Source organism: Puma concolor, chromosome D2, assembly GCF_028749965.1.
Source record: "Puma concolor isolate L17-30 chromosome D2, mPumCon1.1.hap2, whole genome shotgun sequence".
Classification (NCBI taxonomy): Eukaryota; Metazoa; Chordata; class Mammalia; order Carnivora; family Felidae; genus Puma; species Puma concolor.
In genome coordinates this window covers 57,095,325-57,117,197 of record NC_141677.1, presented here as the reverse complement: position 1 = coordinate 57,117,197, position 21,873 = coordinate 57,095,325, and the positions used below count along the sequence as shown (strand labels likewise).

Sequence of the window (21,873 nt, the reverse complement as noted above, 5' to 3'; positions counted from 1 at the left end):
TGGGACCAGCAGAGAAGTAGGCTAGAATTCTCTTTAGGAATATGCTTATGATTGGCCTTATTAACTCCCTCCAAGCAAAGACTGGATGAAAAGTGGTTTCTCCACATATAGGAAGAGGAGCTCCTCTTTGCAGATAATTAGGCCCGTGACTCATTCAGTACACATCCTAAAGGACAGGAGCAGCAGAGGAGCTGTAAAGATATTTTATTTAATAAACTGACAGAACGAGTCTATCATTTATACCTTAATGTGAATTACTTTAATAAAACAATCAAATGTTTATACAACTAAGAAAATTACTATTTGGAACATAATTTTAGATTTCAGGGTATTTAGGGGATGATAAAGTGAGCATGGGAGCCTCAGTTGGGAGCTTCACGTCAGAGGGTGCTGAGGGTACTAAAAGTGAGGTGAGGGTGTACTGAAAAATTTAATTTTGCATAGGAAAAAAAAGGTGTCACTGAAAACAATAATCTTGTGTGTTCCTTAATTTTATAGGACACTTCATACTCCATTTTGAAAATACTGACCACATTAAGCAGAACATCAGCTGGTTTCCAACTGTAACCAACCAATTAGAATAGCACTTTATCAGACTTCCAACCACTGTAAAGGCAAAAATCACCCTTCAAATTTCAGAGGGAATTCCCAGAAGAATGAGGGATATAAACTAGAACATATAAAGAAGTACTAAAGAAAGCAGAATCATTGAGTCTGCTGAATATTAGAGTATTCAGGGTCACAAGAGTTTGTAGGAAACTTTTTTAGAACCTATCACAGTAACCTCCATCTTGGAACTAGAGGAAAGACATAACTAAGGAACACAAATCCATTTAGAATTTCTTGAAAGTAAAGACTTCACTAGAATGGATCATAGAGGGAAGGAAGCTTTCTGAAGGTCTTGGCCGATGGTAATTAGGCTTTGTGAATAGAGAAACAAAATGTAAATCATGTCTACAAAGGTTTTAAGGAGAAAGTTAAATTGAAAAATATAAGAGGTGGAGCTATTAAATACCACCTCAAATGTAAGGGGGAAAGTTTTATTACATAATTATGAATTCCTTTCTCTAATTTTAATAATTTAAAGAAGTTTCAGCAAAACAAGGCTCTATCAAGGAAATAAATGCCTGTAAATCTAATTTTAAGATACAACTTCACATCTCTCTAAATGAAATTTCAGCAAGGAATTACTAAAATTTTATACAGTTTTATGGTTATCTGCGATTAAAACTGTCACTATGTATGTAAGAAAATTTGACAAAATATATTAGTACTGAGACCTCAGAATTTTTTAGACTTTCATAATACTTTCAGGAACTATTTAACACAACTTACATGATTCCATCACTTCAAACTGAAAAAGAGGGAAGAGGAGTTGCCTTAACCTATTCCAAATTTAACTTGACCAAAGGAATATAAAGTGTGTTATTAACAAAGAAAAATGTTTTTAAAAGTAACTTTTTAAAAATGACATTAAAATTAAGAAAATATAAGACAAGCAGATGCTAAATGCCATTCTTCACTAGAACCAACCTTTTCTATAAAAGACTGCATTGAGGAACTCTTCTGCTTGTCTCTCGAATCGAATGATTTTTGCTTGCTCTTGTTTAAGCAGAGCTTCTTGCCCAGCTCCCGAAGCTGGTTCATCCAGACCGACTAAGTGTCCCTGCAAAAATATTTGGTGAAATATTTGCACAAAAATCTTTCCCCATTCAGTATCAAAAGCACAGATGCAAAATCAAAGACAAATGTTAGTAACAGATAAGACAAATCAGTTTAATACAATTAAAATATCTTAAAACTTTAAATCAGAATAAAATTTATCTCCACAAAAGTATAAAAGCAAAGTGAATGTAAATATATACTTGGGTGGTTTTTATGTATCTTACAAGTTTTGTTTAAAACTGACAGATAAACTCTAATTAAAATAACATTACTAACGGAAGATTTTTCTTGAGCATTTAAATATGTCCGTTCTTATTACACCATACAGCAATAGTACACAGACATTCAACTCAGACAAAAAAAATAGCTTAAATCCTAAATACTATTTGAGAATCATGTTTGCCCTCCTAGTATAACATGTTTTCTCCAGACACAAAACAAACATAATTTTAAAAGGGCCGTTAGAAGGGAAAACTCAAAAGAATGTATCCGAATTCATAATTCTGTGCCTAGAATATAATTCATAAACTGTAGCTTTCAAATGTTTAGAGAGTTGTGAAATTAATACGTTAAAACTGGCTCTAGAAAACAGAATTTAAAAATACACTGCGTCACATGTTCTAAAGGTACACATTTCTATATATGCTTGAACATGCTTACAATATAAACATGTTAAGTCCTGATCACAAAGTTTCAAACTGCCACACTAGACTCATCCCAAAGACTCCCAGAATCTGCTCTCAGGCTGTAGGAGCACTAGACTAGGTAGACAATGCTTTGCATTTACTTCCACTCTTGTAGCTAATGAACAGGAGACTAAGTAAGTACATCTTTGAAGTGTTCTTTAAGTTCCAATGCATATAATTTACTTCAAATCACCACAATGTATCGCCACAGGCATATATAATTCTGTCATGGAAAACTTAAAAGTACTTAGAAGTACCTAAAAGTACTCTAAAAAAGAAAATGGGGACACACCCTGACACAGTGAAAAGGAAGCAAACAGGGCACTGAAGGCACATTATAATCCACAATTTTCTCAAAGATTTCAAATACAAGCAATGACATGTGCAATCAGATTTTTTTATGATTTCTCCATTGTACAAACTGTGTCAACAGCACAACCAAAATATGTGTCTTTTGCAAAGACACATTTAGCACCAATTATATATTACAGTTTAATATGAAGAACTCTCTTGCATAATCAAATGAAAACAATCATCCCATAAAATATCCATGAGACACGTTAAGTCTGCCACATAAAGAAAATATTGTTATAAAGTCATTATAAAAACATTTTCATTCATTCATTCATTCATTCATTCATTCATTCATTCATTCAGTAGGCTTCCCCGGCCCAGCATGGAGCCCAACCAACACAAGGCTTTAACTCACGACCCTGAGATCAAGACGTGAGCTGAGATCAAGAGTTGGACACTTAACCAACTAAGTTTATTATAGTTGTACTTGCCAACTTTATTATAGTTGTATTTGCCAACATTCTCTTTCGTGGCTTAAAGAAATTAATTTTTAAAAATGAATCACAAAATAATGTAATTTTGATACAGATTTAACATCTGAAAGGATCGGGAACAGGTACTAATTAGAGACCAATAAAATCCTCAACTGTGTTTTAATGGCATTTCATTGTTTAGTGATTTTTAAACTCAGACATTATATGGTATAAACTGTACTTAACCCCTCAGTCCTACATTCAGTAAGTTTAGTCAGACTTTCAGCAGGATATCTTTATTTTTCATGTTTAAAAATGCGTATCTCAATGAGAGAAGATGTTAGTTGAAGGACGCATTGTACACAGTGTAGTTTCAATGCGTTAAGCATACAGCTATCCCCATTGATTCTACACATACATTTACAAATATGTGTATCCTTTCCATGTCTTTCCAAGTTTTTATTTAAATTCCTGCTAGTTAACATACAGTGTAATATTAATTTCAGGTGTAGAATTTAGTGATTCAACACTTACATACAACACTTGGAGCTCACCACAAAAATAAGGAACACTTCACGAATCTGTATCATCCTTGCGTAGGGGCCATGCTAATTTTTTCTGTATGGTTACAATTTTAGCATATGTGCTGCCAAAGCAAGCACAGAATATCTATACTTAAACCATGCTCAAATGTTGCATTCAGGCTACTTTCTAATCTAAATCAACTCATAGCAACTAACAGCACTCAGTAAGGAAGGTGTTACATGTTTTTTCTTGAATTAAACAATTAATTACCAATTTTATCAACCTGGACGCTGAGACCTTCAGATAACTTTTAGTTGGTTCATCTAAATTATAGTCACACCGGGGCGCCTGGGTGGCGCAGTCGGTTAAGCGGCCGACTTCAGCCAGGTCACGATCTCGCGGTCCGTGAGTTCGAGCCCCGCGTCGGGCTCTGGGCTGATGGCTCAGAGCCTGGAGCCTGTTTCCGATTCTGTGTCTCCCTCTCTCTCTGCCCCTCCCCCGTTCATGCTCTGTCTCTCTCTGTCCCAAAAAAATAAATAAACGTTAAAAAAAAAATTTTTTTTAAATAAATAAATAAATTATAGTCACACCTATTTGTTTTGTTTCCAAACAGTTTTATTGAGATATAATACACGTATCATACAATTCACCTATTTAAAGTATAAATTCAATGTTTTTCTTGTAGCGTCACAGAGGTGTGGGACCATCACCATGATAAACTTCAGAATATTTTTGTACCGCAAGACATCAACAGTCACTCACTTCCCATTCTCCCACTTGCCCCAACATTAGGCAACCACTGTATTATTTTCTGCCTCTCTCTACAGACTTGCTTATTCTGGATATTTCACATAAACGGAATCGTGCAATATTCATGGTGTGTGTGTGTGTGGTTTCTTCCTCCTAGAATAATGTTTTCAAGGTTCACCCCATCGTAGCAGATACCAGTACTTCGTTCCTTTTTATTGCCAAATAACATTCCATTGTACTGATGTAGCACATTTTACCCATTCATCAGTTGATAATGACCATTTGGATTTCTTTTTGGCTGCTATGATACAAATAATGCAGTCTTTAGTGTTTGTGTACAAGTTTTTGTGTACTTTCATTTTTCTTCGATATGTATTTAGGAGTGGAATTTGTAGATCATATGCTAATTATATTTACCATTCTGAAAAAGTACACTAAACCATCTTCCAAAGCAGGTGTACCATTTAATATTCCCAACAGCAGTGAGGGTTCTGACTTCTCCACATTCTCATGAACACTTGCTATCATTTTTATTACATCCATTCCAGTACACAAGAAATGGTGCCTAATGGTTCTGATTAGATTTCCCTAATGATTAATAATGTTGAACATCTAACTGGCCATTTAAATACCTTCTTTGGAGAAATGTACATTCTTATGCTTTGCCCAGTTTTTAATTGGGCTCACTTTTTTTAATGTTTGAGTTGTAAGAATTCCTGATATATTCTGGATACAATTCCATTATCAGATTTAAGATTTGCAAATATTTTCTACCATCAATGAGCTTTATTATCACTTCACTGATGCTACCTACTACTGTTAACAGTACAAAGTTCTTAATTTTAATGAATTCCAATTTATTTTTTGACATTTGTGCTTTGGTATTATATCTAAAAAACTAGTGGCTAGCCCAAGATCATTAAGATTTACTCTTATGTTTTCTTCTAAATGTTTTATAGTTTTAGAACTTACTTTTAGGTATATGACCCGTTTCAAATAAACTTTTGTGTATGGTAAAAGGAAGGGGTCCAACTTCGTCAAAAATCACTGGCCATAAATTTTACTTCTGGATGCTCAACTCTGTTCCGCTGATCTACATATCCATCTGTAGGCCAGAAACACACTATGTTGATCATGGTAGTTTTGTAAGTTCTGCTATTAGGAAGTGTAAATCCTCTCTTCTAAGATTGTTTTGGCTACTCAGGCATCCTGTAAATTCTTACATGAATTTTAAGATCAGTTTGCCAATCTCTGCAAAGAAGTCACCAGAAATCTTGGTAGGTTATGCAGTGAATCTGCAGGTTATTTGGGGGAGTAATGCCATCTTCATAATATTAAGTGTTCCAATCCACGAACATGAGATCATACCTTTCTATTTATTTCGATCTTCTTTAATTTATTTCAACAATTTTAATTTACAGTGTACAAGTCTTAAACTTGTGTTTACTTTATTCCTAAGTATTCTATTCCTTTTGATGCTATAGTAAATGGAACTGTTTTCTTAATTTTCACGTTCAGACTATTCACTGCTATTGTATAGAAATACAATCAATTTTTTAAAAAATGTTGTATTCTACAACCTTGTTGAACTTATTAACTCTAATATATTTTGTTCTGTTGATTCCTTAAAATTTTCCATATACAACATCATGTCATCTACAAATACTTTTACTACTTCTTTTGCAATCTGGGTAACTCTGGTTTCTTTTCTTTTTTTAGAGAGAGAGCATGCGCGCATACAAGCAGGGGAGAGGGACAGAGGGAGGGAGGGGGAGAATGGGGGATGGAGAGGAAGACAGAGAGAGAGAGACAGAGAGACAGAGAGACAGAGAGAGAGAGAGAGAGAGAGAGAGAGAGAGAGAGAATGAATATCTTAAGCAGGCTCCATGCTCAGGGCAGAGGCCAACACGAAGTTCAATCCCATGACCCTGGGATCATGACCTGAGGTGACACTAAGAGTTGGATGCTTAACCAACTGGGCCAGCCAGGCACCCCTGCTTTTATTGCCTAATTGCCAAGGCTAGGGCTTCTGCTAGAACAGTGCATAGAAGTATTGAGAATGGACAACTCTGTCTTGTTCCTAATTTTAGGGGGGAAATGTCCAGTTTTTACCACAGCTGTGTATTTTTGTAGAACAGGCTGAGGAATTTCTCTTCTAGTCCTAGTTTCTTGGGTGTTTTTATCACAAAAAGGTGTTGGATTTGGTCACTTTTTGCAGGGACATCCATTGTGATGATCACGTGGTTTTTATCACTGATTCCCATTAATGCACTATATTACATTAATTGATTTTGTGGTGTAAACCAACCTTGCATTCCTGAGAAAAATCTCACCTGGTAAGAGAGTATAACAGTTTTCATATGTTCCTTGATTTGGTTTGCTAATATTTCGTGGAGAATTTTACTGTTGTTATTGGTATTCCTAAGTGATTCTGCTCTGCAGTTTTCTTGTGATCTGTCTGGTTTTGGTATTCAAATACTAGTCTCACAAAGCGAGGAAGTCGTCTTCTATATTTTAGATAAATTTGTGTAGAACTGGTATTAGTTCTTTTAAAAATATCTGGCAGAAATCACCAATGAAGGTGTCTGGCCACAGGCTTTTCTTTGATGGAAATTTTAAAATTACCAATTCAATCTCTTCACTTGTTCTAGGTTGCATTAGTTTCCCAGGGCTATTGTAACGTATTACCACAAACTGGGTGGCTTAAAACAGCAGAAATTTATTCTCTCACAACTCTGGAATCTAGAAATCTGCAATCAAGGTGTCAACAAAGCCATGCTCCTTCTGAAGGCCTCTATGAGAGAATCCTTCCCTGCTTTTTCCTAGCTTCTGGTGATTTCCAGCAATCCAACATTTCTTGACTTGTGACAGCATTAACTCCAATTTCTTCTTCTAACTTTACGTGGCCTTCCGTGTGCGTGTCTTGGTCTCCAAATCTCCCTTATAAAGACACCAGGTGCTGGATTGAAGACCTACTCTAATCCAGTATAACCTCATCTTAACTTATTAATTAATCCACAAAGACCATATTTCCCAAAAAATGTCACATTTATAAGTACCAGGGATTAGAACTTCATCTTTTTTTTTTTTTTTTTTTTTTTTTGAGTGGGGGGCACATAATTCAACCTGCTACACAGGTCTGTTCAGATTTTCTATTTCTCCTTATGTCAGTTTCAGTAGTTTGTGTCTTATTCTAGGCATTTGCTTGTTTCATTTAAACTATCTAGTCTGCTGATTTATATATGATTCACAGTAGTATTTCCCTTAAATCCTTTTTATCTCCCTAAGGTCACTAGTAATTTCCTCTATCTGATTTGTGATTTAGTAATTTGAGTCTTTTTCTCTTGAGCAGTCCTAGATAAAACATTTATCAATTTTGTTGTATCTTTTCAAAGAACGAACCTTTGATTTTGTTAATTTCTCTATTTTTCTATACTATTTCATTTATTTCTGCTCTAATCATTATTTCCTTCTGCCTGCTTTAGGTTTAGTATGCTCTTCTTCTCCTGGTCTTTTAAGGAAGACAGGGCACTGAACTAAGATCTTTTAAAATATAGGCAGCTGCAGCTTTAAATTGCCATCTAAGTGCTGTTGGCTACGTCTCATAAGTTTTGGTATGCTTTGGCTTTCATTCATCTCAAACTATTTGCTAATTTCCCTTGTGATTCCTTCTTCTGATTATTTAGAAATGCATTATTTAATTTCCACATATGTGTGAATTCCTCATATATCCTCTGTAACTAATTTCTACTAATATCATTCCTTTGTAGTGGGAAAACATATTGTGTATGATTGGAATCCTTTGATTTTTTTATGGCCTAGCAGAAAATCTTTCCTGGAAAATGTTCCACGTATACTTGGAAAGAATCACTATTTTGTTCTTTTTGGGTGGAGTGTTCCTTATACACATCTGTTAGGTCTAGTTGCTTCAGAGTGTTGTTCAAATCTCTCCTCTCTGTTGATCTTCTGTCTAGATGTTCTATCCATTATTGAAAGTGGAGTATTAATGTAGTCAACTCTTGTTTTTGAACTATTTCTCCCTTCACTTCTGTCACATTTTGCTTCATGTGTTTTGGGAGTTCTGTTGTTACATATGTAACAACATATGTTGTTATAGGTCTTCCTAATACATTGACCCTTTTATCATAAAAAATGTCCCTCTTGATCTCTAGGTTCATTGAAGTCTATTTCCCCCCAATGTGCAGCCTCTGTTATCACTTTTCTCAGGGGATGCGGTCTTGAGCATGCAGTCTCCCTGTCTACTGGGAATGACTGTGGGTTTAGTCAGACTCTCTGGCAGTTTCTTTCTCAGGCCTTCCCTTTACACAGTGCTCGCTGATCAGCCTGTAGCAGTATCACACACCCAGGTGTTAGCCTCAACTAGTTTGTTTCATTGGTGTGTTGTTGCCACATCCTGGGGCATAAATTGCACCAGTGTCTGATCCAATGAAAGTGGGGCCTCTTTGTAAGGGCAGGGTGTTGCCTTGCCAGTCTTTGAGGCTAACTCGAACCCTGGGAGGGCTCTTCTTTTTATCTGGTTCTCTCCGTAAAGCTTCTGACTGGTCTGCCATTTCACTTGTTGCTACTAGTATCATGGAGCTACCAGCCTTCTCTTAACTGTTCACCACAAAGATCTCCATCATTTTCAACAACTTTTTGTAAGCTCTGTTCAAAAGTCAGTCCCCCTGAGAGAGCTACAGAATTCTCCGTTCTCAAGGCCTGCCTTTCCCTTTGGAAGAACCACTGTGCCGCTGCACAGGAACTGGAGGTTAGGACAATAACCCACTTCTCTCAGAGTGACATCTGTGCTTTATGACAGGGGGTGGTGGATCACTTGCCTCTCCTGGCACAGAACTTCTGCCTTATGAATGAGGCCTGACCTAAACCTCAGTATGCTCAATCTGCTGAGACTGGAGCACACTTCCACTCTGAGAAAAGGCTGAGAGAAGGAAGGCTTTTTGACCTCAGCTGCCTGGAAGACAGCATCCGCCACGAGAAGCTAGAAGGTATGAGTGATGCCCGCAGTCTGTTTCCCCTGCTCAGACAAGAGTTAGAGCTTCCTTCAAGCTGAGCGCAGGGAGAGGATGGGAGTGGGTCATGGGTCAAATGCCAGAGTCCTGTTCTTACTGAGATTTAGTACGTTTGTTTGAACAAATCATTCTCCATTTGCTATATGCCCTTAAGATAATTATTTCCAGCTTAAATGATTGCTTTAAAATAATTTCACCAGTTAAATGGTTATTTTGCTTGTTTTTATCCAGAATAATAAAGAGATGAAAAATATAATACCAAATCATATGCTTTTATCAAGTGCATCTGGTCACCAAGTTAAAAATTTACAGCAATGATGTATAAACAAAATACAGGCCATCCTCCCTTACTGTACATACTATATGCCAAAACTAAATGAACCAACAAGAACAAAAACATTCAAATGGTACAGAGCTAATAAAGTTAACCTAACAGATAGGAGATCCAGAAACAACAAATTCATATCACCCCACCCCCAACCCCCTCCCCCACATCTGAAATTTAAAAGAAGTCATTATGTATGGTATGCCCCCCCCAAAAAATGATTATGACATACTCTTCTGTAAATAAAAAGCCACTGTTCTTTCTTACAGTTATTACCCCTATTCATTAAAGAACACGTTGTTGGCCCAAAACAGAAGAGGAATAAAGTTGGAGATACGCACTGGAGTCTGCATCTCCTCGGAACTTGCTTCCTTCAGAATTCAAGAATTGGTCCTCCTACATGGGTTTGTTCATAGCCACAGGTGATTCTGTCATATCAAATCTACTGTGAGTTTCTTCTTTTTTATTTTTTCTACTGTAAGCTTCTTAAAAGCACATGTATCTAGAACATACTGCCAAAGCTTTTGATTCTGTAGCTCTCAGGTAGGAAGCAGTCATGTTTTTTAAAAGTTCTCTTCAAGGGGCGCCTGGGTGGCTCAGTCTGTTAAGTGATTGACTCTTGATTTCTGTTCAGGTCATGATCTTACAATTCGTGAGACTGAGCCCCACTGTGGAGCCAGGTTGAAATATTCTCTCAAAAATAAACATTTTTTAAAAAGCTCTCTTCTTGGGGCACCTGGGTGACTCACTCAGTCAGTTGAGCATCTGACTCTTGATCTCAGCTCAGGTCACGACTCCTGGGTCATGGGATCAAGCCCCATGTGGGGCTCTATGCTGAGCATGGAGCCTTCCTGAGATTCTCTCTTTCCCTCTGCTCCCCCCACTCTCAAAATAAATACACATTAAAAAAAAGTTCTCTTCTTAAGAACTGAAAAGATCAGTATCATACTTTAAAACTTATTATGTATTTATAATAAATCTTAGTATTTGGGAAGGCACATCCCTACTTGTTATGTTTTCTAAAATGTCCTGGCCATTTTAGCTTTATTTTTTCAGATTATATTTAAAATAGCTTAGTCAATTCTTCTCACCACCAACACCAGCTCCCCAAAGAAGACAAGGTGGTTTTTGTTTTGTTTTGACAAGGTGGTTTAGATCTGAATAGCAATATACTTAGAAAGTATTTCAGGAAGTAGTAACACCCTTAAAAATATTCAGTCTTTTCTTTTAGGAGCTGCTTTACATTTACCCAAGTGAGCTATAATGGAGCTCAATTAAAATTCTGTTGTTTATTCATGTAGTTCCCACATATTTATTATTTTACATTTTTACTGTCCATATGAGAAAGAGGTTTCCTTAATTTTCTAACTGCTAGTGCTGGCATAAAAGCAGAAAAGTGTGTTGGGGCGCCTGGGTGGCGCAGTCGGTTAAGCGTCCGACTTCAGCCAGGTCACGATCTCGCGGTCCGTGAGTTCGAGCCCCGCGTCGGGCTCTGGGCTGATGGCTCAGAGCCTGGAGCCTGTTTCTGATTCTGTGTCTCCCTCTCTCTCTGCCCCTCCCCCGTTCATGCTCTGTCTCTCTCTGTCCCAAAAATAAATAAAAAACGTTGAAAAAAAAATTTAAAAAAAAAAAGCAGAAAAGTGTGTGTGTGTGTGTGTGTGTGTGTAAAAGTTAATTCTGTACACAGTGTTTGGGGAAAGCGTAGGTTGTGTATCTTCAATTGCTAGGTTCTCTGGCAGCTTCACAACTTTGTGTCAATTTCCCAATATCCTTTTAAGGTAATTTCTTTTAAGGGGACTGTGAAGGTGATAAGGAGAGGTAAAGGAAAACAAAGCTGCAGAAGCCACCAACACTGTGTGGTCTGATGATCCATCACCCAAAGCAGGAAAGGAGACTTAATACTGAATATGTTGGGATCTTTAATAGAAAAAGACCTCAAGTTCTTTATTAAGTTTGGTTACCTCTCCCTTCATAATCCATACAATACACTCATTTTATCATCCTTTGCTACCTTTTTGGGAATGGCAATAAAACATCCAAAAGACGTTTTCAAATAAGAAGTTCATACTTTTTCCTACAACTTAAGGGTTGCTATTTCTCTGTACTACTAAAAATGTTTAAGGAAATTCCATAGACTTAAGAGAAATGATACTACAAAACATTTCTGAGGGAAATTTAAGATGTAAAGAGGATATAAACCATGATCATAAACTGAAAGACTCAGTGTTTGTTGCTAATATGTAGCTAATATGCTAACTGATCTACAGATTCAGTGCAATCCTAATCAAAATGCCTACAGGCTTTTTGAAAAATCAATGCATTGCTTTTAAAATTTATACAGAAAGGCCAAGGACCAGATTTAGCAGAACAAGTTTGAAAAAGAAAAACCAAGTTGGAGAACTAGTACTACTTGATTTTCAGATATAAAGATACACTGATCAAGACACTGTGGCATGGGTGTAAAGACAGACATACAGTTCAATGGCAAATAAGAGTCCAGAAATATACCCACAGGCATACTGTCAACTGATGCAACAAAGATGCCTAAGAATTCAATAGGGGTTAAGAAGGTCTTCTCAACAAATGGTGTTAGAACAACTGGATTACCTTATGCAATATAGTAAACCTCAACACTTCAATAACACCATGTAGAAAAATTAACTAGGAACAGATCAGGTACCAAAACACAAGAGTCAACACTAGCAAGCTTCTAAATGAAAACATGAGAGTTTTGTGTGTGTCTGACACTGGATTGAGCAAGGATTTCTTGAACAGAACATAAAATACATGAATTTTAAAAGAAAAAATTGGCAAGAGGTTTTATACAGAATGTATAAAGAACTATTACCACTTAGGAAGTTTTAAAAATGGAGAAAAGATTCAAACAAATATTTCACATAAGATGTATAAAGATGTTCAACATCACTAATCAACAAGGAAATGAACAATAAAATCACAGTGAGATACCACTATAGACCCACCAGAATGTTTAAAGTTAAAAAAGACTGACAATATCAAATGTTGGCAAAATGGGAAACACTGGAATTCCTATACATTGCTGATGGAATCAGAAAATGGTTAAGTCAATTTGGTGAACCATATAATAGTATAAGGTTAAATATACAATGATACTACCACCCAGTAATTTCAATTCTAGGTATTTATTCCAGAGAGATGAAAATATATGCCCAATGGGGCAACTGGGTGGCTCAGTAGGTTAAGAGTCCGACTTCGGCTCAGGTCATTGATCTCACAGTTCATGAGTTCAAGCCCTGTGTCAGGCTCTGTGTTGACCTGACATTTCAGAGCCTGGAGACTGCTTTGGAATCTGTGGTTCCTTCCCCCTGCTCATGCTCTGTCTCTGTCTGTCTCTCAAAAAATAAACAAACATTTAAAAAAATAAACTAATCTTTAAAAAAAGAAAATATATGCCCAAAGACTTATATGTAAGTCTAATAATATATTAGCCAACATCTGGAAACAATTTAAAAGTCCAAAAAAAAGTGAACTGATATGGGGACCTACTCAGCAATAAAAAGGACCAAGAGTATATACAAAAATAAGAATACCAAAAAATTATGTTAAATGGAAGAAGTCAAATATGAAAGACTACACAGTATTTCACTCCTATTATATAAAACTCTAGAAAAGGTAAAACTAATAGTGATTGCCTTAATTGGGTGTCCAAGAAATGGACTGACTACAAAGGGACATGAGAAAGCAATTTAGGGTGAGAACTGTCCTGAACCTTGACTGTGCTGGCAGTTACACAACTGTATACATTTACCAAAATCTATTAATCTGAACTCTTAAATGGAAAATTTTATTATATACAAATATTGCCTCATTAAAAAATCATTAAAACATAGGTTCAGGGTATTTAAGATACTAGATACTGAACGGATCACTGAATTTTGGCTCTTGTTGAACTAACCATTTGGAAATCAAACAAATGATTCTTACTTACATTTTCAGAGTCACAAAGAAACGTGACACTTATTTTCAAAACCTCATATGAATGTTCTTCTCTCAAGCAAGCATACTTTTAGTATCTTTCACTTGCTCTCTACGTTCTGCATGTATTTTGAATAGATACAACTAAATAGTCACCATGAATTGTTGGCATTTCACTATTTTTGTTCTATCTTTAGATCCAAATCAAGATAAGGAGGTTGATCATTGTGCAAAAGCTGGTCTTTGTTAATCAAGTTGTATGCAGACTGGCCAAAAAGGGGGATATGTGTATCATCCAAGGAATCAGATCCCCTTAGAAAAATGGAATTCAGTATTGCAGCAGGGAAAAGACATGATGAACCCAGAATATCTTGTTGTATCAGAAAGTATTAAAGTGCTCAAAAAATGATGGGGACATGTCAAAAGGATATACTAGGTGGTTTGAAAGGGCTCCCATTAACCGAATCTGGGATACTGGATAACATATTTGAACAGAGTAAGAATCTTGATTTCAAAATGACAGAGGGAATAGGAAAACTCTTCTTCACAGTATAAAGCCAAATGAAAAAATACAGAGGAATAATAATTAGAAAAATCACCATTTCAAGCCATCAGAAAAACGATTCCAGCAAGAAATTACCATCAACACCAAAATTAAAGTGGATGAAGGTTTAGTAAAAAAGAGATATCTATGTAGTCTCAAAAGTCTCTTCAAAAATTATTAATTACAATGGGGCGCCTGGGTGGCTCAGTCGGTTAAGCGTCCGACTTCAGCTCAGGTCACAATCTCGCGGTCTGTGAGTTCGAGCCCCGCGTCGGGCTCTGGGCTGATGGCTCAGAGCCTGGAGCCTGCTTCTGATTCTGTGTCTCCCTCTCTCTCTGCCCCTCCCCCGTTCATGCTCTGTCTCTCTCTGTCTCAAAAATAAATAAATGCTAAAAAAAAAAAAAAAAAAGATTTAAAAAAAAATTATTAATTACAAATTACAAGAGGGAAAGAAGTACATACCATTTCAGTGGAAAAACCTAGTGAACATCAACCTTGTCAAGGGATCAAAATAAAAATCACCACTAAACTAACATCATGTGCTTCACAATGTGATCATTCTACTGTAAGGATAGAACACGACTTATTTAATATTCCTGCTAAAAGATCATGGCCTGAATTTAATCATGAAGAAACATTAGAAAACCTAAATTGAAAAACATTCTACTAAACAAATGACCTGTACTCTTCCAAAATGTCAGTGTCATTAAAAATAAATAAAAGTTTGAGGAAACATTCAAGATTAAAGGAGACTAAAGAGTAGAAAATAAAATTTGATGAGTGATCCTAAATTTTGAACTAAAGGAGGGGGTTGGGGGGGCGGTCACTGGGACAACTGGTAAAATCTAAATGAGATTCACAGGTTAAATATTCCATTGAAGTTAACTTTCCTGATTTTTGGTAACTGTACTGTGTAGTATAGTAACTGAACACCCTAATTCTTAGGAAATAGGGAAATACACAAGGAAATATTTAGGAATAGAGATATATGAGGGGTATGATGTCTATAACTCATTCTGATATGGTTCAGGAAAATCTGTGTATGTTATATGTAATATCTCTGAGACAGAATGAATGAGAATAGTAAGGCAAATGTGGCAAAATGTTAACAACTGGTTATCTAGGTGAAGGGTATATAAAAGTTTTTATACCACTTACAACCTTTCTATAAATGTGAAACTATTTCAAAGTAAAAAGGCAGGGTGGACAAATGTTAAGCCATACTTTTCTCCCACAAATATGCCAGATCTCCCTTGTCTCTCTCATCCTCTCCTTCACAACCCCACCTGTCTTGCCATTAAGACAGGTGCTTGTGTTATGAGTTGTTCTGATACACAGAAGAAAAGCAAACAGAATAACAAGATAGGGCAATTAACAACTTTCAGGCTTCTCTTAGTAACTCAACAAACTGATGAAGATACTCAAAAGAGAGTAAGACATTTTCTACCAAGGGCCAGAGAGTAAATACTTTTGGCTCTAAAGGATATATATAGTCTTTGCTGCATCTCCCCCTCTCCCCCTTTCCCTGTTCCCCCCCCCCCCCAAAACCAACTCTTCAGCCTGTAGGCATTACAGAAACAGGCTGTGGGTGGATTTGGAGATAGGGCATAGTTTGCTGACCCCTGAAAGAATTATTAAATTTCTCCAAGAACTGTAACAAAAGTAGTTCCACTGGTCCCTGAAATAGCAAGGATGTTATTGAATAAATAAAGAAACAAAAGCATGTCAGCTTGGAAGTTCGTTCTTAGGGCAATAGTTAATAAAATTAAACTTTAAACAAAATACAAAGATTAAGATTCCTTAAAGTTTCTTTTGTAACTCTACTATTTGTCACCTTACGAGTTTTGGTGTTTTGGAGGGTAAGAATGGGGAAGGACACTTATATAAGTTGCTGATTTTATGAGAGAGAACACTTCAGGAAAGGAAATGGAAGAAATAATGACAAATTTCACTTGGGAAAGGTTAAGATGGCTTAGACTTCAGGAGTGTGATACAAAACTGAGGGGGTAACATTTTAGGGCCATCCCTATCTAAATTCAAGACCATTCCTCATCTGTACGTACATGTGTTCTCCAAATTTAAGTGATTTTTAAAAAATTCATACAATATGGTATAGAAAACCTAGGAATTAGAAGCATGTGCATGCATGCAAGTTTTGTAATAATTATGTTAGCAAGCCTACCCCAGTAGAACATGGGCCTGTATGTACATCCATGTCTGCTACCCATGGCTTAGTGACATTTCAAGCAATGAACTAAAAAGAGCTGACAAGATGCAACTCATTGATTTAAATGCCACTCTCCTACATCTTATTATTTTAAATGCCAGCAAGTCTTAAGGAAAATGGCTCCACCACTTTAAATGCTCATACTCTTTAAGGTCAGTTATCTAAAAAGAAACCTTACTTCATGTAAATTATTGCTTTTTACATTAACAAAATAAAAATTGTGCTTAATGCAATTTTTACCATATGTCAATTTTGTTAAGCAAACCATCAAGTTAAAGAATAGAAAAAAACAAAGTTCAAAGCTTGAATACACACCAGGACTTAAATATGGTATTCAAAATATACAACAAAACTACCATGAATGACTCTTATCAGTACATCTGTTACTACTTTTCATGCAAATTAAGCCTAAAATGTAAGTGGCAAATGACTATTACTGCTCTGCTTAATTCACCGGCATCTACTATCAGCATTTGCAGTTACAGCTTTTTCTCCCTTATACATGTACAGTTATTAAAAATACTACAAGACAAATGCAAGTCACCTCCACAGTCAAGAGCATGGGTTTCCTATATGCTTCCACTGGCTAGAAATTAAGTTTATACTATCCCCATTCTTATCCACAACCCAATCTCAATCCGAAAACTTCCTGAATTTCGATCTGTTCTCCATAATGACTGTGGATGTCTCCAGATGCCCAAGACCATTATAAATAGAAGGGATATCCAACCGCATATTTGAGGCAGTGGTATTGTAAAAGCCTAGCTAAGGGTAATCTTGCCTTTTTCTAAACTTTTATAGCACTTTATCTATACTACTCTGACAGTACTAGTTTTATAACCTGTATTATAATTATGTGGGGTGGGTGGGTGTGTGGGTGTGTGGGTGTGTGTGTGTGTGTGTGTGTGTGTGTGTGTGTGTGTGTGTGTGTGTTTCTTACCTCCTCCACTAGACTAAATTTCTTGAAAAGAGCATCTGTGGCTAAAACCTCCTTTTAATTATTCACAGTACCTTTATTTCAACCACAGTAGCTGGTGCTTTTGAAATAATATAAAAGTAAAATATACAGCTATTGATTTTAACTTTAGAAATAAGGAACTGACAAAATTTTTTGAAAGAAAAAAATGCAGACTTAATTGTTAAGGTGTCAATACTACCCAAACTATCTACAGATTTAAAACATAACCCTTATCAAAATCCCAATGGCATTTTTTGCAGAAATACAAAAATCCATCCTAAAATTCATATGGAAACTCAAAGGACCCCAAATAGCCAAAACAATCTTGAAAAAGAAGAAAGTTGGAGGTATCACACTTCCTAATTTCAAAACATACTATTGAAGCTACAGTAATCAAAGCAATAGGTACTGGCATAAAGACAGACACATAGAATAATGGAACAGGAGGGAGAGCTCAGAAATAAACCCTCACATATATGATCAAATGATTATTTTAAGTTTATTTTGAGAGAGATACAGCACAAGCAGGGGAGGGACAGAGAGAGAGAATTCCAAGCAGGCTCCACTCTGTCAGCTCAGAGCCCAATGTGGGGCTCAATCCCACAAACCAGGAGATCATGACCTGAGCCAAAATCAAGAGTCAGATGCTTAAACTGACAGAGCCACCCAGATGCCCCCCTATGATCAAATGATTTTTGACAAGAGTGTCAAAACCACTTACTGGGAGAAGAGACACTCTATTCAACAAATGGTATTGGGTAAAATAAATATCCACATGCAAAAAAGCATGAAGCTGGATCCATACCTTATATCACACACAAAAATCAACTCAAAATGGATCAAAGATTTAAAACTATAAAACCCTTAGAATAAATCCTTATAGCAGGATAAGCTTCATAACACTAGATTTGGTAATGATTTTTTTAAATATGACACCCAAAGAACAGGTAACAAAGGTAAAAATAGATAAACTGGACATCAAAATTTTAAAAGCTTCCATGCATTGGGACGTCTGGGTGGTTCAGTTGGTTAAACGTCTGACTCTTGATCTTGGCTCAGGTCATGAACTCACAGTTCCATGACTTCAAGCCCTGCCATCAAGCTACACACTGTTAGTGTGGAGCCTGCTTGGGATTCTTTCACCCTTTCTTCTGTCCATCCCCTGCTTACACTCTCTCAAAATAAACTTTAAATTAAAAAAAAAAAAAATCTTCTATGCATAAAAGGACACAGTCAAGAGAGTAAAAAGATAACCTACAAACTGGGAGAAAATACTTGCAAATCATTATCTGATAAGGGCTTAATATTTAGAAAGAACTCCTACAACTCAACAACAACAACAAAAAGCAATTCGATTTAAAAATGGGCAAAAAGACTTGATAGACATTTCTCCAAAGAGCATGTACAAATGGCCAACAAACACATGAACAATCACTAATCATAAGGGAATACAAATCAAAACTACAATGAGATACCACTTCACACCCATTAGAATGGCTACTATAAAAAAAACAAACAGAAAATAACAAATGTTGGCTAGAATGGTGGATAAATTAAAATTTTTATGCACTGTTGGTTAAGAATGTAAGATGGTGCAGCCAATGTGAAAAGAGTTTGGTGGTCCCTCAAAAATTAAAAATAGAACTACCACATGATCCAGCAATTCTATTTCTGGGTATACACCCAAAAGAATTGAAAGCATGGTCCTGAAGAAGTATTTGTATGCCAATGTTCACAGTGGTGTTATTTACAAAAGGTGGAAGCAACCCAAACATCTATTGTTGGTGAACAAACCCAAATGTCTATTGTTGGATGATTAGATAAACATAATGTGGTACATACATACAACGGAATATTATTCTACCTTTATGATATATGCTTCAACATAGCAAAGCCTTGAGATGTTATACTAGGTAAAATAAATAAGCCAGTCACAGAATGACAAATACTGCATGATTCCACTTATACAAGGTACCCACAATAGTCAAACTCATAGGACAAAAAGTAGAATAGTGATTGCCAGGGGCTGGGGAAGGGAAATGGGGAGTTACTTAATGGATATAGTTGCAATTATGTAAGATAAAAAGAGTTCTGGAGATTGGTTGCAAAATACTGTGAATATACTTAACACTACTGAACTATATACTTAAAAGTGGTTAAGACATTAAATGTTATATTAATGTACATTTTAGCACAATACCAAAAAAAGCAGTATGAAAGGCACAATCTGCAGCTAAACGCAAACAACTGCAAAACGGACAGAAATCTAATACAGAATAGGGGAAGAAGAAATGTTTTACCCCTCATCAAAGATTCACCTACACGTATTCCAATCACCATATACATTCAGAAATCCTATCAATAGTATTCAGCTCAGATGTCTTATTTCAACTCCATTTCCACAGCTCTATTAGACACTTCCAATTAAATGCTCACTTTCACCACAAACTGCTTTCAGCTAATAACCTCATTATCCTCACCATAAAAACTGATCACCACACCTTTCCTCTTCTCAATTCTCAACTTCTGTTAATCCACCAGCTAAGTCATGCTGGCTTGGAAAACCTAACAGCAGTAATATTTCCCTCTCCTTTATTTATATACTCACATAATCACTAAGTTTTAACACTTTGTTCTAGATTCCTTACATACATCCCTTCCTTATTCATCTTTATAGCTACAATCCTAATTCAGGCTAATTTTCTGGATTAGAAGAGCCTTCTATAATGTTCTCACTATAAATTCCTCTGTATTACAACCTAAAAATGACCACCAAACCAGTCATTCTAAAACACAGAGCTCTGTAAGGTTCAGGATGAGTTCTATCTCCTTGATTAAGCAACTCCAGTGCATCTACTTCATCTCTCAAGTACTACAGTACTTACATTTTCTTGTACTATCCGCTATCTTTTTGAATATTATACAGGAGAATGAAGGAGGGGGTTTTACTCTTAATGTTTCCTACCTACATCAGAGCTTTGGTTCTGGGCATGTCCGATGGATGATTTAACTCTCCCTAATTTAAATCTCCTTTAATTGCTTTAGCCACCCATGATGTCACCAACAGCCAGCCCATAAGGAGGGATCAGTCTTTTACTTCTTTGGTAGACTCTCTGGCCTACCACAGATCTAGACATTTAATAAACCAAATGATAAATCTGTTAACTCTGACCACATAAAATTTAACACAACTGGTTAACCACCAATTAATAGTTTACTGAGGCCTGTTTGTTCAAGGGAAAAATCCACAGATTGGGAGTTCAAAAAAACCACTTCGATATTTAATGGGATCCTGGATTGAGCACTGATTACACGGAGTCAAGTGGTTTTCCTTAATCTTTGAAAATAATCTATATAAAAGGACTCTGGAAGTACAACAAGGTTAAGTCTCACAATCTAGATTTGTACAGTTAATGGAGTAATTAATTAATCATGTACTGACTTGTGGTATCCAATTAAGTCTGCTGTGCATCTATTGAATTCTCATAAATAACCTTTAAGCTTTTCATATTTGTTTTTCTTTCTCACCCCTAATGATGTATACTATATTAATATATTTTTCTTCCACAGGTCCTTTTATACAATAGGTACTATGAATACTTACTGATTTGTGGTACCCTCAGACAAGATGACATTCCTATCAAGAAGCACTGAATACACCCAAGCTAACCCACTGGACATAAATACATGTTGTGGAATACAACGAGAAAATAACTAGATTCACCATCTGCTCTTACTATAAACTTTCAAAGTCCTAAAGTAGCAATAAAAATTAAAATGTTAAAAGGATGTATCTAAACTTTTAATTAACATATACTCATGAAACAGAACAAATTATGAATGTTCATACTGAACACAACATGATAGACTAATGATAAACATGAAAAGAATCTTATTACATGATTCTTTAGCTAGCTGGGCAATGAAGGATATCTGTATGATTTGCCTCCAACCTTGTGAGTATATCCAAAATTAAGTGCTCTGGCTCCACCTAGAACATGCCTCTCTCATATCTGCCTATGTATTCTTCCAAGTCTCATCTTCTTAAAACACCTTCCTAAAATGCTACTCAAATACTAAACTTACTAACAGTCTTATAACAAACTTAAGATAACAAATAGTTTATATTTTGGTATATCATCCTATCTCCCATCATCCCTAGTTAGTGAAACATCCATGCTCCTTACTCTACAACAGCTATCTCTACTCTATCTCAGCCAAACACAGCACAGCGATACCATAAATTTATCACTTAGAATTAGTCCATGTTTAGGGACAATAAATACTGGAAGCAATTTTCTATTCTTCCTATCTCTCCAATACCTTCTCACTACTACTGAATCAACTCTTCATACTATCAACATAATAAAAGCCTCACAAAATGGGTTTTCATAAAGAAATACAAATGTATATGTACATATATTTAAGTAAACATACATATT

The 21,873-nt window shown here is 36.0% G+C and overlaps 1 protein-coding gene and 1 non-coding gene across 7 annotated transcripts in view; both read right to left on the bottom strand.

Annotated features, from left to right (window-relative positions):
- LCOR (ligand dependent nuclear receptor corepressor) overlaps positions 1–21,873 on the bottom strand; it is a 134,347-nt gene that overhangs the window by 45,024 nt on the left and 67,450 nt on the right. For 5 of the 6 annotated variants that reach the window (XM_086680520.1, XM_086680521.1, XM_086680522.1 and 2 more), the window contains one exon: positions 1,534–1,666. The exons of the other annotated variant lie outside the window; for it this stretch is intronic. In XM_086680520.1, the coding sequence (XP_086536646.1) occupies positions 1,534–1,666 (133 nt within the window). The remainder of the gene's footprint in view (positions 1–1,533; positions 1,667–21,873) is intronic. 6 annotated transcript variants of the gene reach the window in all.
- LOC112854929 (U6 spliceosomal RNA) lies at positions 3,676–3,780 on the bottom strand. Its single transcript, XR_003223001.1, has one exon. It is a non-coding gene; the product is annotated as a U6 spliceosomal RNA (small nuclear RNA).